Here is a 12,607-nt window from a genome sequence, read left to right as displayed (position 1 = left end):
GAGAGAGAGAGTACACACGAGAGGGGGGAGGGTCAGAGGGAGAAGCAGACTCCCTGCTGAGCAGGGAGCCCGATGCAGGACTCAATCCTGGGACTCCAGGATCATGACCTGAGCTGAAGGCAGTCTCTTAACCAACTAAGCCACCCAGGCACCCCAGCCCTTTTCTTTTTGATTCCTCAAATCTGTCTGTCATATCCAGTAGAATTCATATTCAATCATAAGAAAAATCCCCTTTATTTTCAACTTCTTGTTCTAATGAAATATGACTGATGCTTAAGGATACTGTTTTTGCCAAAGCCCTCTCAAACCTGTTTTGTTTTGTTTTGTTTCCCCATACCTCATGTATCACAGGTCCTAAAGGTTGGGTAAGTGTTCTCTTTGTTCCTCATACCCACTTCCCAAATTTTTCATCTCCCCTCTCTCCAAAATCTCAACTCATTCCAAGCATTTGCCATCAGGCTGTATCATTTGATACACCTTCTTGGTGCCAACATCTGCTATCTCTTCAGTAACTTCATTTATTGAAGATTTTTATAGCTGGCTTACTTTCTCATCATTCTATACAAACAGTCATTCTTGCTGATTTCGCCATCCCCATAGTATGATCCACAGTTATACAACAACTTTGCCTCTCTCCTTGATCTCACTTCTAACAGTCTTTTCTGCCTTTACCTTAGGCACTGTTCTCATGATTATATTTCAACTTCGTCATTACCAGTGACTTCAAACTTCCAAAATCTTGGTTTCATGCATTCCGTTCTCTGACTACCACCTCCTTTCTTACTAGCTTATTTATTTCAGTACTGTACTGCAGTCATTCTTTGTTCCCTTCAAGACTTTTAATCCTTTGGTCCTATAATCAGAAAACTTACTGCTCACTGATCACTACATGTCCTCAGCTTAGATTCCAGGAACATCACTGTTGTCATTCCTTTGAATACGCTCATGGCTCCCTTGCCTTTCTTCCATCATACTCTATCTAGAGTTAGATTCAGTTCTCCACTTATGCCATGGCTGCACCTGAGCAGCAATATGTGGCTAGAGAAGCACACATACCTATCTTAAGTGGTCTCACTTAAGACACTTAGCAATGTCAGCAACCCCTTTACTTTCCCTAAGTGATTTATTCTTCCACTTCCTTGGAGGACTGTTTTGTACATCTTCTCTCCATAAAAACATCCAAACCCCCCCCAACCCTCACCATTCCAACTCTCACCTGATGATGACTTTTTCTCTTACTCTACTAAGAAGATAGAAGCAATCAGAAGAATACTGACTCATCTGATCTCCAAATCCACCAAGTTATTTCTATCTAAGATCAATCTCTCCATTTCTCTACTTACTAGCTTCCATTCCCTCTTCTCTGCACAAGGGCTCTGCTCTTGCATTTATCCCGTATCTCTTTTACATCACCTTCCCCCACTGTACTACATCATTGCCATCAACATGCAGACATGTTCTGGTTTAAGCTCCCAGATTAAACCACTCTTCCCTGGATGCCATGGTCTTTTCTCTGCTTATCCTTATATCTGTCTCATCTGTTTTATTCTTTATAGAAAAGTCCTTGGAAAAGTCGATATCCACTGTTTTTCCTTCATCTCCTTTTCTCTCTTGAACCACTCCAGTCAAGATTTGTCCCCACCACGTCACTGAAAATGCTCTCATTAAGGTCAAATAATTCCCTGGTGTATCATTTTCACTGGAACAAATTCACATTTTTAAAACAAGCAATATAACAAAACTATATAGGCACTCAATAACTGTTGAATGAATGAATGTTCTTTAATCATACTGGATCGAGAATATGTATTTTTATGCTATTGCACAGAGTTTGGAGACATTGAAATGAAATATGTATACTTGCAAGAGACCATATGTAATTTGCATGCAAGGTATAAAGAAAAAAATCTAAGTACCAGTTTAAGAAATAGACTATTAACAATACCTTTAATTCCCTTGTGTCCCTCCTTGATGCATCTCCTTTCCTCCTCTAGAAGTAACCACTATTTTGAATTTTCTGCATATCATTTCTTTGCTTTTCATTGTAATTTTGCCACATATTCATGTGCCTCAATATAGCATTAGGTTTTATACATTTTTATGTAAGTAGAGTAATTCTACATATATTCTTCAGGGATGTGTTTTCTTACTGAACAATAAGTTTATGAAATTCATCTGTGAGATTGCATGAAGCAATAGTTCACTTAGTTTCATTGGTGTATGGTATTACAGTATATGGGTATAACAATATTTTCTTTTTACAATGAACATATTAATAAGAATTAAAGTGTTACACATACAGAAGAATGCACAAATCCCAAGTGTACAGGTCAGTGAATTATCACAAAGTGCATGTTACAAACCAGTTCAAGAAATAGTATGTGACCAACACCCAGAAACCACTCTGGAGTTCCCTCCCTGCCCTCCCCAGAGGTAACCACTATCCTCATTTCTAATCCGGAGATTAGAAATGTTTTTGAACTTGGTATAAATGATACCATACAGAATGTATTCTTTTGATTTGGGCTTCTTTCCCTTGGCATTATATGTATAAGATTCACTTCTGTTAAAAGAAAAAAAAAGATTGGGGCGCCTCGGTGGCTCAGTTGTTGAGCATCTGCCTTCAGCTCAGGTCATGATCCTGGGGTCCTGGGATCGGGCCTCACATCGGGCTCCCTGCTCTGCGGGAAGCCTGCTTCTCCCTCTCTCACTCCCCCTGCTTGTGTTCCCACTCTCGCTGTGTCTCTCTCTGTCAAATAAATAAAATCTTTAAAAAAAGATTAATTCCTGTTACATGTAGCTGTAATTTATTTTCATTGCTGTATTCTCTGATATGCCACAATTTATTTATCTGTTTTATGGTTGATGAACATTTGAACTGTTTCCAGTTTTTGACTGTTACAAATAATGCTGCTGTGAACATCAAACATACACATGTGTGCATTTCTTTTGGGTACGTAGAATTGCTCAGTCTAGGGTGGATATACCACATCGTACTTACCCATTCTCCTTTTGATGGGTGATTGTGCTGAGCTGCTGTAAACATTTCTGTATGTATGTCCTGATGCAAAACTGACTATAACAGGCATTCAATAGTATAGATACACATGAACAAAATTGCTGAGTCAGAACATTTGTGTACCTTCAGTTTTACCAGATAATGCAAAATTGTTTTCCAGCGTAGTTTATACCAGTTTACGCTCTCACCTACAGAGTATGCATTTCTTGCTCACATTCTCGCCAACAGTTGTTTTTATCTGACTTTAAATTTTTGCCAGTCTGGAAAGTGTGTTATGGTTTGTTGTGGTTTTAATTGGCATATCCCTGATTACTGAAGAGATTAAACATTTTTATTTGTTTTGGGGCCGTTTTGATATTTAAAATTTAATTTTTTCTGCTTATTCTTTAGTGTGGAGATGTACTTTCCTCAGAATGACTCTTGGATTGGTTTGGCACCCCTAAACATTCCTCGCTATGAATTTGGAATATGTGTTTTAGACCAAAAAGTGTATGTTATAGGTGGTATTGAAACGAACGTGCGTCCTGGCATCACTATCAGAAAACATGAAAATTCAGTAGAATGCTGGAATCCTGATACAAATACCTGGACTTCTCTTGAGAGAATGAATGAGAGCCGCAGTACCCTTGGAGTAGTAGTACTTGCAGGAGAACTTTATGCTTTAGGTGGTTATGATGGACAATCTTATTTACAATCTGTAGAGAAGTATATTCCTAAAATAAGAAAATGGCAACCTGTGGCACCAATGACTACAACAAGAAGCTGTTTTGCTGCAGCCGTGTTGGATGGAATGATATATGCCATTGGTGGGTATGGTCCTGCCCACATGAACAGGTATTTAACTTAATGAAGTCGTATATACTTGTGGGTTTTTAAAGTCTCATTAATGATTCATACACAACTCGTATGTGTGAATGAACTTCCCTTTTTAATTTTTAAAGTAATATTGTTAGGCATTTGGGAAATTTAATCTGCTCTATGAGTGTAATTGTTTTACATGAGGATTTAATACAAACCTAAAAATGAATCCCTCTTACAAAATTTTAAATTCATTCATTTAATATAATTGGACTAGATTTTAAAATTCAGAGATCTGAGTATAAAATGAAGTTAGACAACTTTAGATTTTGGGTGGTGAATGTATATAAATATGGGTGTGTGTGTGTATAATCTGTTACCACATTGCTTAGCAGAATAAAAAGTGAAAAATGTAATTCCTATATGCTTATATATTATGCATTATAAACGTAAAGCCTTATTTAAATATTCCTTTTTGGATTCTTATTCTATAATCATGCATGTATCATTGTGTACCTGAGTTCTGCTGGAGTCTGAATTTGAGATTTCTGTATTTTGTAGTATTCTCTGAATAAAGGAGAAAAATATGAGAAAAATAAAAGCATAAAGTGACTTGCTTATATGGAAAATTAATCATAATTCTGAATTGTTGTTGAGAATTGCTGTTCCAAAGATTTTCTTTGATAGTAACTAGAGATGGTGTGTGTTTTGTTGGATTGTGAGCATTTAATGGAAGAGTATATTGTGGTTTGTTAACCGAGAAAGCAAGAACACAACAGCATTTATCTATAAATTTTTATTTCTTTGTAAGCTAAAATATTCCTCCTTTTTATTGCTCCTGTAATTGAAGGAAAAGTATTTGGGGCATAGACATGCATTTTTATTCTTTGAAATGTGCTGGCAGAAATTTATAAGATAAATGGTTGAGTATTTCTTTTGGGAGCTAATGCTCTTGAAGTTTAAGTTCTTGCTATAGTTTATCAACTCTTCTTGTCCAGTAATTGAGCTCTAATGGCTTTTATCCCAATGTCCTTTCAGAAATATTTATAGTATAGTCTACGTTCTAGTCTAGTCTACAGTCTAGTCTCTGTTCTGAACTCGAGAATTATGCTACTAACTCTCAAATGCTTCAGGCTTTTTTAAGAAGTTAGGTTAGGACCAGAACAAGCTTAACAAGCCTGCCTTTGTGCTCACTTGTGTCAAAATAAGAGATTTAAAGTCCTTCCGGGATTTTCTAGGAAAGCTTTTTAAATTCTGATTTGCTTTGGATATCCATAATGCAGCTTGGAAATGCCAAATGTTCTCTGGAATTCAGACTTGATTTAAACCCCTGAATTCTCCTAAATCACTCTGAGATTATTATGATTGGCCAGTTTATGTTATGTAATCTGCAGTGTTTGCTTTGCAGTAAACCACCACGACTTCTATAAGGCAAAAAATTCCTCTCCTTTCCTTTTTTTCATCTTCCCTTTTCCTTAGCTGTATAGAAGATCCTTAGTGTCCTTAGAAAACATTTATATTTAATTTGTGATTTTTAAAGCGCTTTCAGAACATGCATACTCATTTGGCTTTATTCTTACATAAATCCTTTGAGGTTAGGTTATCCCCATTTTTTCAGGTGGAGGAAAGGGCTTATCCAGGATTACACATACCTGTTAGGGATAGGGTTCATTCAGCTCTAAGTATACAGCATTAATACTTGAACCGAGATTTCTTGAGTCCAGAAGCGCTATGCCCTTTATATACCCTGCTGTTGTATGACATAAGGGAATAGCAAACGGGTATTCTTGCTCCCAGTTCACAAGGTAAGCTTTTATCCTTGCAATTTTATCAGCAAAATGTAAACATCTAGGACAAGCTACTCTTGTTTTATGTCTGTCTGTTGGAACTTCTAAAACTATGGTAGGTTTTAATTTTGCTTTGGTAGGAAGAGTGGTACAAGGAATATGCAAATTAATTCTTTCTTTTGTGAATATTTGCAGTGTGGAGCGTTATGATCCAAGTAAGGACTCCTGGGAGATGGTTGCATCTATGGCAGATAAAAGGATTCACTTTGGTGTGGGTGTCATGCTAGGCTTTATTTTTGTGGTGGGTGGACATAATGGTGTCTCACATTTGTCAAGCATTGAAAGATATGACCCTCATCAAAATCAGTGGACTGTGTGTAGACCAATGAAAGAACCCAGAACAGGTAATAATAACTAACTAATATCTAAACATAGAGGATGATATGTCTTATTGTGATATTCTTGGAATAGTAGTTCCTTGGAATATAATAGTAAGAGTATTACTTGTCCAGTAAAAAACAAACAAACAAAAAAAACTTTATTGTGCTGAACTTGAGAGACTACTGATTTGACAAAACTACATAGATTTCTATACTGTGATTTTTTTTTTAAGATTTTATTTATTCATTTGAGACAGAGAGAGAGAGCATGAGCAGGGGAAGAGGCAGAGGGAGAGGGAGAAGCAGGCTTCCTGCTGAGCCAGGAGCCCCATGTGGGACTCGATCCCAGGAGCCTGGGATCATGACCTGAGCCGAAGGCAGACGCTTAACCATCTGAGCCACCCAGGCGCCCTATATTGTGATTTTTAATATGCCAATATGCATATTATCATTTCTTAAAGTTGGGACAACATATTTTAGAAGTGGTGGGAATAGAATGTATCTTACAGAAGCTCTTCTGTCCATATAACAAATGTCATCTTTTTATATGTTAAACACACACACACACAGAATCTTTGGATTGTTCTGTTTTTTTTATTGTACATCAGCAGTCTATATGTTAACTTTCAAATGTTCTCACGTACACAGGGTGTTCGGAAATCTAGGAAAGGCTGGATTTCAGGGTTCCCAGAGAAAAACAAAAACATCTTTGAGGAATAGAAGAAATTACCTTTGAACCCAAACTCAAATCACATTATTTTAAGGGGAAGGTTTTAAGTTGCTGATGGAAATGCTTTAGGGATATTTCTTGCGTAAGAGGGAAAGTCGTAAAATAATAAGAATGTGAAAAAACATTGGGTAGTTTTGTTCCCTTTAGAACTGTGTATAACAGTATATACAGTAGAATTTTTAAAGCATAGGTTGTATAGTTCAAGATATATTTCAAATATTTCAGCATATTTAAAAACCTGATAAAGATGAATGATTTGTTGAAAAATATGTAAATATAAACAAAAGAAAACATATGGAAAGATGTATAGTACATTCTTTGTATTTTTCTGTGGTGGAGTAGAGGGAGAGTAGGATTGGGGAAGAGAGGTTAAGGAAGACTTCAACTCTTGCTTTCATGTTAAGGGATTTTTTTCCCCAGTAAGTACATATGGCAATGTTGCTTGTATAGTTAACAATAGATTATTGAAATGTATTTTAAGAAAACATTAAAATACAAATTTATTTTTAGTGAGAGGTCAACTTCATGGTTAACATATTTGTTCCCTATTTTTACTCACTTTTCCTAGGGGTTGGTGCTGCAGTAATTGATAACTACCTTTATGTAGTTGGTGGTCACTCAGGGTCTTCCTATCTGAATACCGTGCAGAAATACGACCCTATATCAGATACGTGGCTGGATTCAGCTGGCATGATATACTGTCGCTGCAACTTCGGATTAACAGCACTTTGACAAGTGTGGACTGGTGGGAGTCGTGTGGTGATGAACCTTGGGCCACATGAACGGATGCCCCACTTTCTGAAATCCAAAAGCTAACAGTACTTTTTCTGTAACTTGAAATGGCATGAAGACTCAAGGTTCTGTTGGGTACTTTGACAAGTAGCTTTGGTTGCTCTTGATTACACAGTGAATCAATAATCAAAAAAAAAAAAAAAAAGGAAAGATCTTGCCAATTTAATTGTGCACTTTTTTTCCCCCTAATACTGGGATAGTTTTATTTTCATAAGTGTACATGCAGAGAAAACCTTGCTGCTTTAAAAAAAATTTTTTTTCAGCTCTTCTTCTTCCTTAATATATGCACCATGATTTACTGGGATGAGAGATGCTTACATGTTGGGAGTGTATTGAATGACTAGACAGAGTGCTGATACTGTCTGTTGGGTATAAATTCATATGCTTCATATTTTAAACAAATAAAGGGCTGCTTTTTTGAGGGGGGTACTTAAGGGTTGTAAATTATATACCATAGTGAGTCATATTCTTCCTACTAAATGGCTTTAGGGCTGGGGATGTAGTAAGTTTGCCAAACAAATGCTTTTACTATCGTGATTTTGGGGGCTTATTTTAAGAAGTCAGATATTTACTGTTTATGCCTTTTTTATAGGGCAGGTTAATGCTGGATGAATTTAGTTACCCACCTGTGCTATGCTAAGCATGGATAGAAAGTTAAGCATATCAGTTTCAGTTTTATTTTTTCATAGTACAGCAGGCTTCCCAGTGTTGATGTAAATATTTGACAAATGTTTAGTACCACCCTTAGTACATACTGATTTTTTTCACATATCCTTATATTAATTTTAGATTTTTAAGATCTTTGGTTGCTTTTTCACAGTGTTCAGATATAAAAATGGTGCTAACTGTAGGATCTATAAAAAGGCTATAATAATGTTCTTTTGGATGTTCAGTATGAGATATGCATGACATGTTTTAATAGTATTTTTTCATTTTTACTGGTGTGGTTCATTTGTGCTATTAAAAATGTTAGCGATTATGCTAATGTTAACATCCAAAACTCATCTAAATGGCCCATGTTATGCTTTTCATGGTTCCTGAGTAGTGATTTTAAAAAAGATGCATTTTTTATCTTTTTCTTGTGCTAGATATATGTCCTTTATAAAAACAAATATATGCATTAAATATAAAGCACTAGGCAGTTATGCATTACTTTGTACACTTTTTAGGTAATTGAATATTTTAAAGTTACTGAGGAAAACTGGAACTCGATGTTTACTTGAGTAATGGTTCTAAATTTGGTTCTACTTTGACTAAAGAAACAAGCAAGACTGTTTGCTATAGCCAGTGACAGCTTATTTAAAATAAGTGGTCAGCTCATTTTGTTTTAGCATGTTTAGAAAATATCTGTTAGTCTTGAACATATTACTTTGCATTTTATTAGGATGTCGGTACTTGTATTTTTGGTACTATAGTTGTTTTCTTTTCTTTTCCTTGATTTTTTTTAACCTATTATCTCTTTATAGTCTCTGCAAAACCAGTGTACATTTGTTTCCTAAGAAAAAATTCATACTGCATTCTTAAGTGCCAATAGTTCCAAACTATTGTTAAGAAGCCATTTGTAATTAATAAAACATAGGTTTGTTCATTAGCATCTGTGTTATAAACTATTTATAGCCTGGCAGTTTGCAGTTTTTCTTGTTCTTCCATAAACTGCCAGTATAGTTTTAAATATATAGTACAAAACTCTGTAGTTGTCTTTAATCATGTAAGTAGTATGCTTTATGAATATTTGCACAGATTATAAAACCTTGCAAGTGATTTTTAGTCTCTTCCAATTAAAAACTCAACAGGAGCTACTAATAAAATTGACAGGCTGAGTATTTTCTATGTTGCTTGTTTGAATAACAATGATATATAGCAATAACTTTTTAATTGATTTGAATAAACCTACTGAATAGAAACAAGGTGCACTATTGTGATTGGCCTAGACTTTATTTAAAGAAAAGCAATTTAAAATAGATTTCATTACATGCTTAATTTTAAGTCCTCAACTCAGTTTTTTTTGTTTATATCAAATTGTTAAATGCATTCTATTAATAAACTATTTTTAATCTTCTATCCCCCAAAGATAAAGGAATTTGAAAAACTATAAAAATCTATTTTAATTGTAAACAGACCTATACTATACATTTTAACAATATTTTACTCATGTATCATAATCCCCACTATCAAATTGTTATAAAACATATAATCACTTAGTAAGTTAGACCACAGGCATGTATTGATCATTGTTTTGGAAAGATCTAAACTTTATCCTGCTAAAGACTAAATGTGAAGCATCTTGGGCAATAGTAGGAACCGTATACCAGAGAATAAATTACAAAAGCTTGTAAAAAGAAGAGAGGAAACACCAAACTTTAAAAATAATAATTTTGGGTTTACTAAACCTACGGTACTATTCCTAACAACCAGAGGTATTGTAACCTGACAACTGATAACTTTACAATAGACCTTCTCATACAGATTTGTGAGAAGTTTCATCATGAATATTTTGCTGACAAATTGTGTATTTAAAGTCACATGTTTCTTATGTTAAAAAGCATCAAAATGTTTGATTATAAATTCCCACAGTTAAAGATACTAGAAATAATTTTATATACTCAGGCAAGGGGGAGAAAGCTATTTAAGATTGTCCAGAAATATTTTGGAAAAAGGGTGACAGTGGAAATAGAAATTAATCTTATCATTTGGAAGATACTTGCCTCCCATAATTAGGAAGACTTAATCTGGTAGGAATGTTTAGCTATTTACTGTTTGTTAAATATAGTGCTAGAACTTAAGTGATCTTTAATGTAGCCCAAAGGATGTTTATGTAAGTTCCATAGGTTATTGCTAATATTGTTTCAAATATGAATGAATGTTAAACTATAGTAAGTAGTATCTAATGATAGGAAAATGGCATTAGGTTTTGAAAAATTACTTTGATAGCTTGACAAATTATGGAAGGTCTACTATGTGTACTTGATACTGTGCCAGATTCTGTCAAGGCTAGAAATGTTACAAATAAGGTACAAGTCTTTTCAAAGAGTAAAGTATGGTGAGGGAGACCTGTACCCAAAATAACTCTTCTGGGGAAGTGTGAATTTAATTCCTTATAGCCAATATCATCAGAAGTGATTAGAAACCTAATTTATGTGTAGACATTTGTGTCTTTTAGTGTCCAGTTAGGTTTCACTGACATGAAAAAGAATTATAGAAAACTTAGTATTTGTAGGACTCCAAACTTCCTGGAATTGGATAATATATTTTCTATTAGAAAAAAGTATAGAAATTTTAAAAAATTAATTACTATATTATCAAGGCTCTGGCTAACATTGAAGGAAATATATGTACATATAATGCTGTGTTTATTTTCAGTTTTGGTGTTGGATTTCTGGTATTGTCACCTAAGTGCTCATTTTCAGGAAAATCAGATTCTACAATAAATATACTGCTTAAAAGTTCAATAAACTTGTGATAACCTCTATAACCTCTGTAGTCTGAAAGGTAAGAAATTATAAGATGTCACATGTCAAGTTAACATCCAGTTCTACTTCTTAACCTTTCTTTTTTCCTTTGTAAAACAGCACTTTAATTAGACATGATTTGATTAGATACATTTATTCTGTGGCTGGATACATATTGGGTTTTCACTTACAGTACATTGATTCAGTGTTGATACCCATTTAAAAGAGTGCAAAATACAGTAAGTTTTAAACACTATAGGTTTACAAGCTTTCTTACTGGTGTGAATATGGAGTCAATAAAAATCCAGTTTACATCTCTGTAGAGAGAAAAATTGTTATCCATATGTCTTTTATATTATGCATATTTAACTAGAGATAATTTATTGTTAATTTTGTCAAGTTATCATGTGTAAGTCCCGTTTATTTTAAAATACTAAGCAAAAAGTTCCAAGTTTGCCTTAAAATACAAGTGAAATTAAAGAACTGGATGATAATGCCTCTATTTTTGCCTTATGAATTGTGCTGTATCATAAACCAGAGATGGTTTTGATTTTAACAGGATTCTGAAATTTTGTAGATGTAGAGTACTAATATTTGTACTCTCTTGCAAAGAATGTGATCTAGTGGATTACGTTAATGTTTAAGTGTTTTGTAAATGTATTTTACCTCTGAATATGTATCTTTTTAGCATCAGGGTTTTATTTTTTGTTTACATGGTAAAGTGGCATTTAACTTGTTGAAGGTTGTATTCTTTTGTATTTTATTTTAAAAGTTCCTTGTGTGTACTATTGTGGTGATGCTCTGTAATGACTATGGTTAAATTTCATTTAATGTGAAATGTGTAAAATAAATTTGAGAAACATGACCTTGTGTGTGTCAATTGTTGTGAACTGACCCAAGCTAACTTTATCATTTTCAACTCTTCGATGCTTTTTGGTAGATAGGTAGTGGTCACAAATGTTGAGGTGGGTGTGGGATAGCCAGTCTTTTACATCCTCATTACCAGGTTATAATGAAACATGTGTTAGGCTAAATTCTGCCACGTTATTAAAGAAACATTCTTCAGCAAAGCCAGCGCAAAAGAGTTTAATTGGTAAGTTCAGTGCAGTCCCATGATTTAACTTGCCTTGTAAGAGGGGTTTACTTGAGGCAGACAAGGCAGCGTTCCAGAGTATTCTGTTATGTTTAAGCCCAGTATCAGATAACCAGCAGTCCTCCTAAATGAAAGAGTGTAAACAGGGATTAAGCCCCAGGTGCAATCTTTAAAGATGCTGTAAACTATAGGCCTGCATGGATTCAGATAACCTGTCCATGCAAGGATTGGAAATATATTTAGACAATCTGTATATCTTGAAACTCTTAATTTCACCACTAAGAGCAACTTTTTGATTCATGTTAGTCTGTGAGCCACTATTGCCCAATAATGTCCCTGACGTTTAATATACTAAAGAGCAAAACATTGGATGCTGATCAAATTATGGATAACAAATGTTTGTAGCTGCCTTGAGTATGGATTTCCTGGTTAAAATACAGCTAGCCATCCCTCAACTGCATTCCTAACAGGGCAACTCCTCGAGTTTAAGTAGAAACTTAACAGATACATGCCGAAGTATATTATAGATGGAAAAAATATGCAAATACCCATTTTACGA

The 12,607-nt window shown here is 34.6% G+C and overlaps 1 protein-coding gene across 5 annotated transcripts in view; it reads left to right on the top strand.

Annotated features, from left to right (window-relative positions):
* The window catches only part of KLHL28 (kelch like family member 28), a 43,113-nt gene extending 31,293 nt beyond the window's left edge, over nt 1-11,820 (top strand). For 4 of the 5 annotated variants that reach the window (XM_064570986.1, XM_064570987.1, XM_045900765.2 and 1 more), the window contains 3 exons: nt 3,410-3,853; nt 5,800-6,008; nt 7,283-11,820. In XM_064570986.1, coding sequence (XP_064427056.1) covers nt 3,410-3,853; nt 5,800-6,008; nt 7,283-7,446 — 817 coding nt within the window. In that variant the 3' untranslated portion in view covers nt 7,447-11,820. Of the gene's footprint in view, nt 1-3,409; nt 3,854-5,799; nt 7,255-7,282 lie in introns of those variants that run through there. The other variant, XM_064570988.1, reaches the window with a different exon arrangement.
* Nucleotides 11,821-12,607: the final 787 nt, after the last annotated feature.

The sequence above is a fragment of the Mirounga angustirostris genome, unplaced genomic scaffold (assembly GCF_029215605.1).
Source record: "Mirounga angustirostris isolate CCGP_5_RB_7025 unplaced genomic scaffold, mMirAng1.0.hap1 SCAF_9, whole genome shotgun sequence".
Taxonomy (NCBI): domain Eukaryota; kingdom Metazoa; phylum Chordata; class Mammalia; order Carnivora; family Phocidae; genus Mirounga; species Mirounga angustirostris.
Note: the sequence above shows the minus strand (reverse complement) of the source record. Positions and strands in the feature narration are given on the sequence as shown.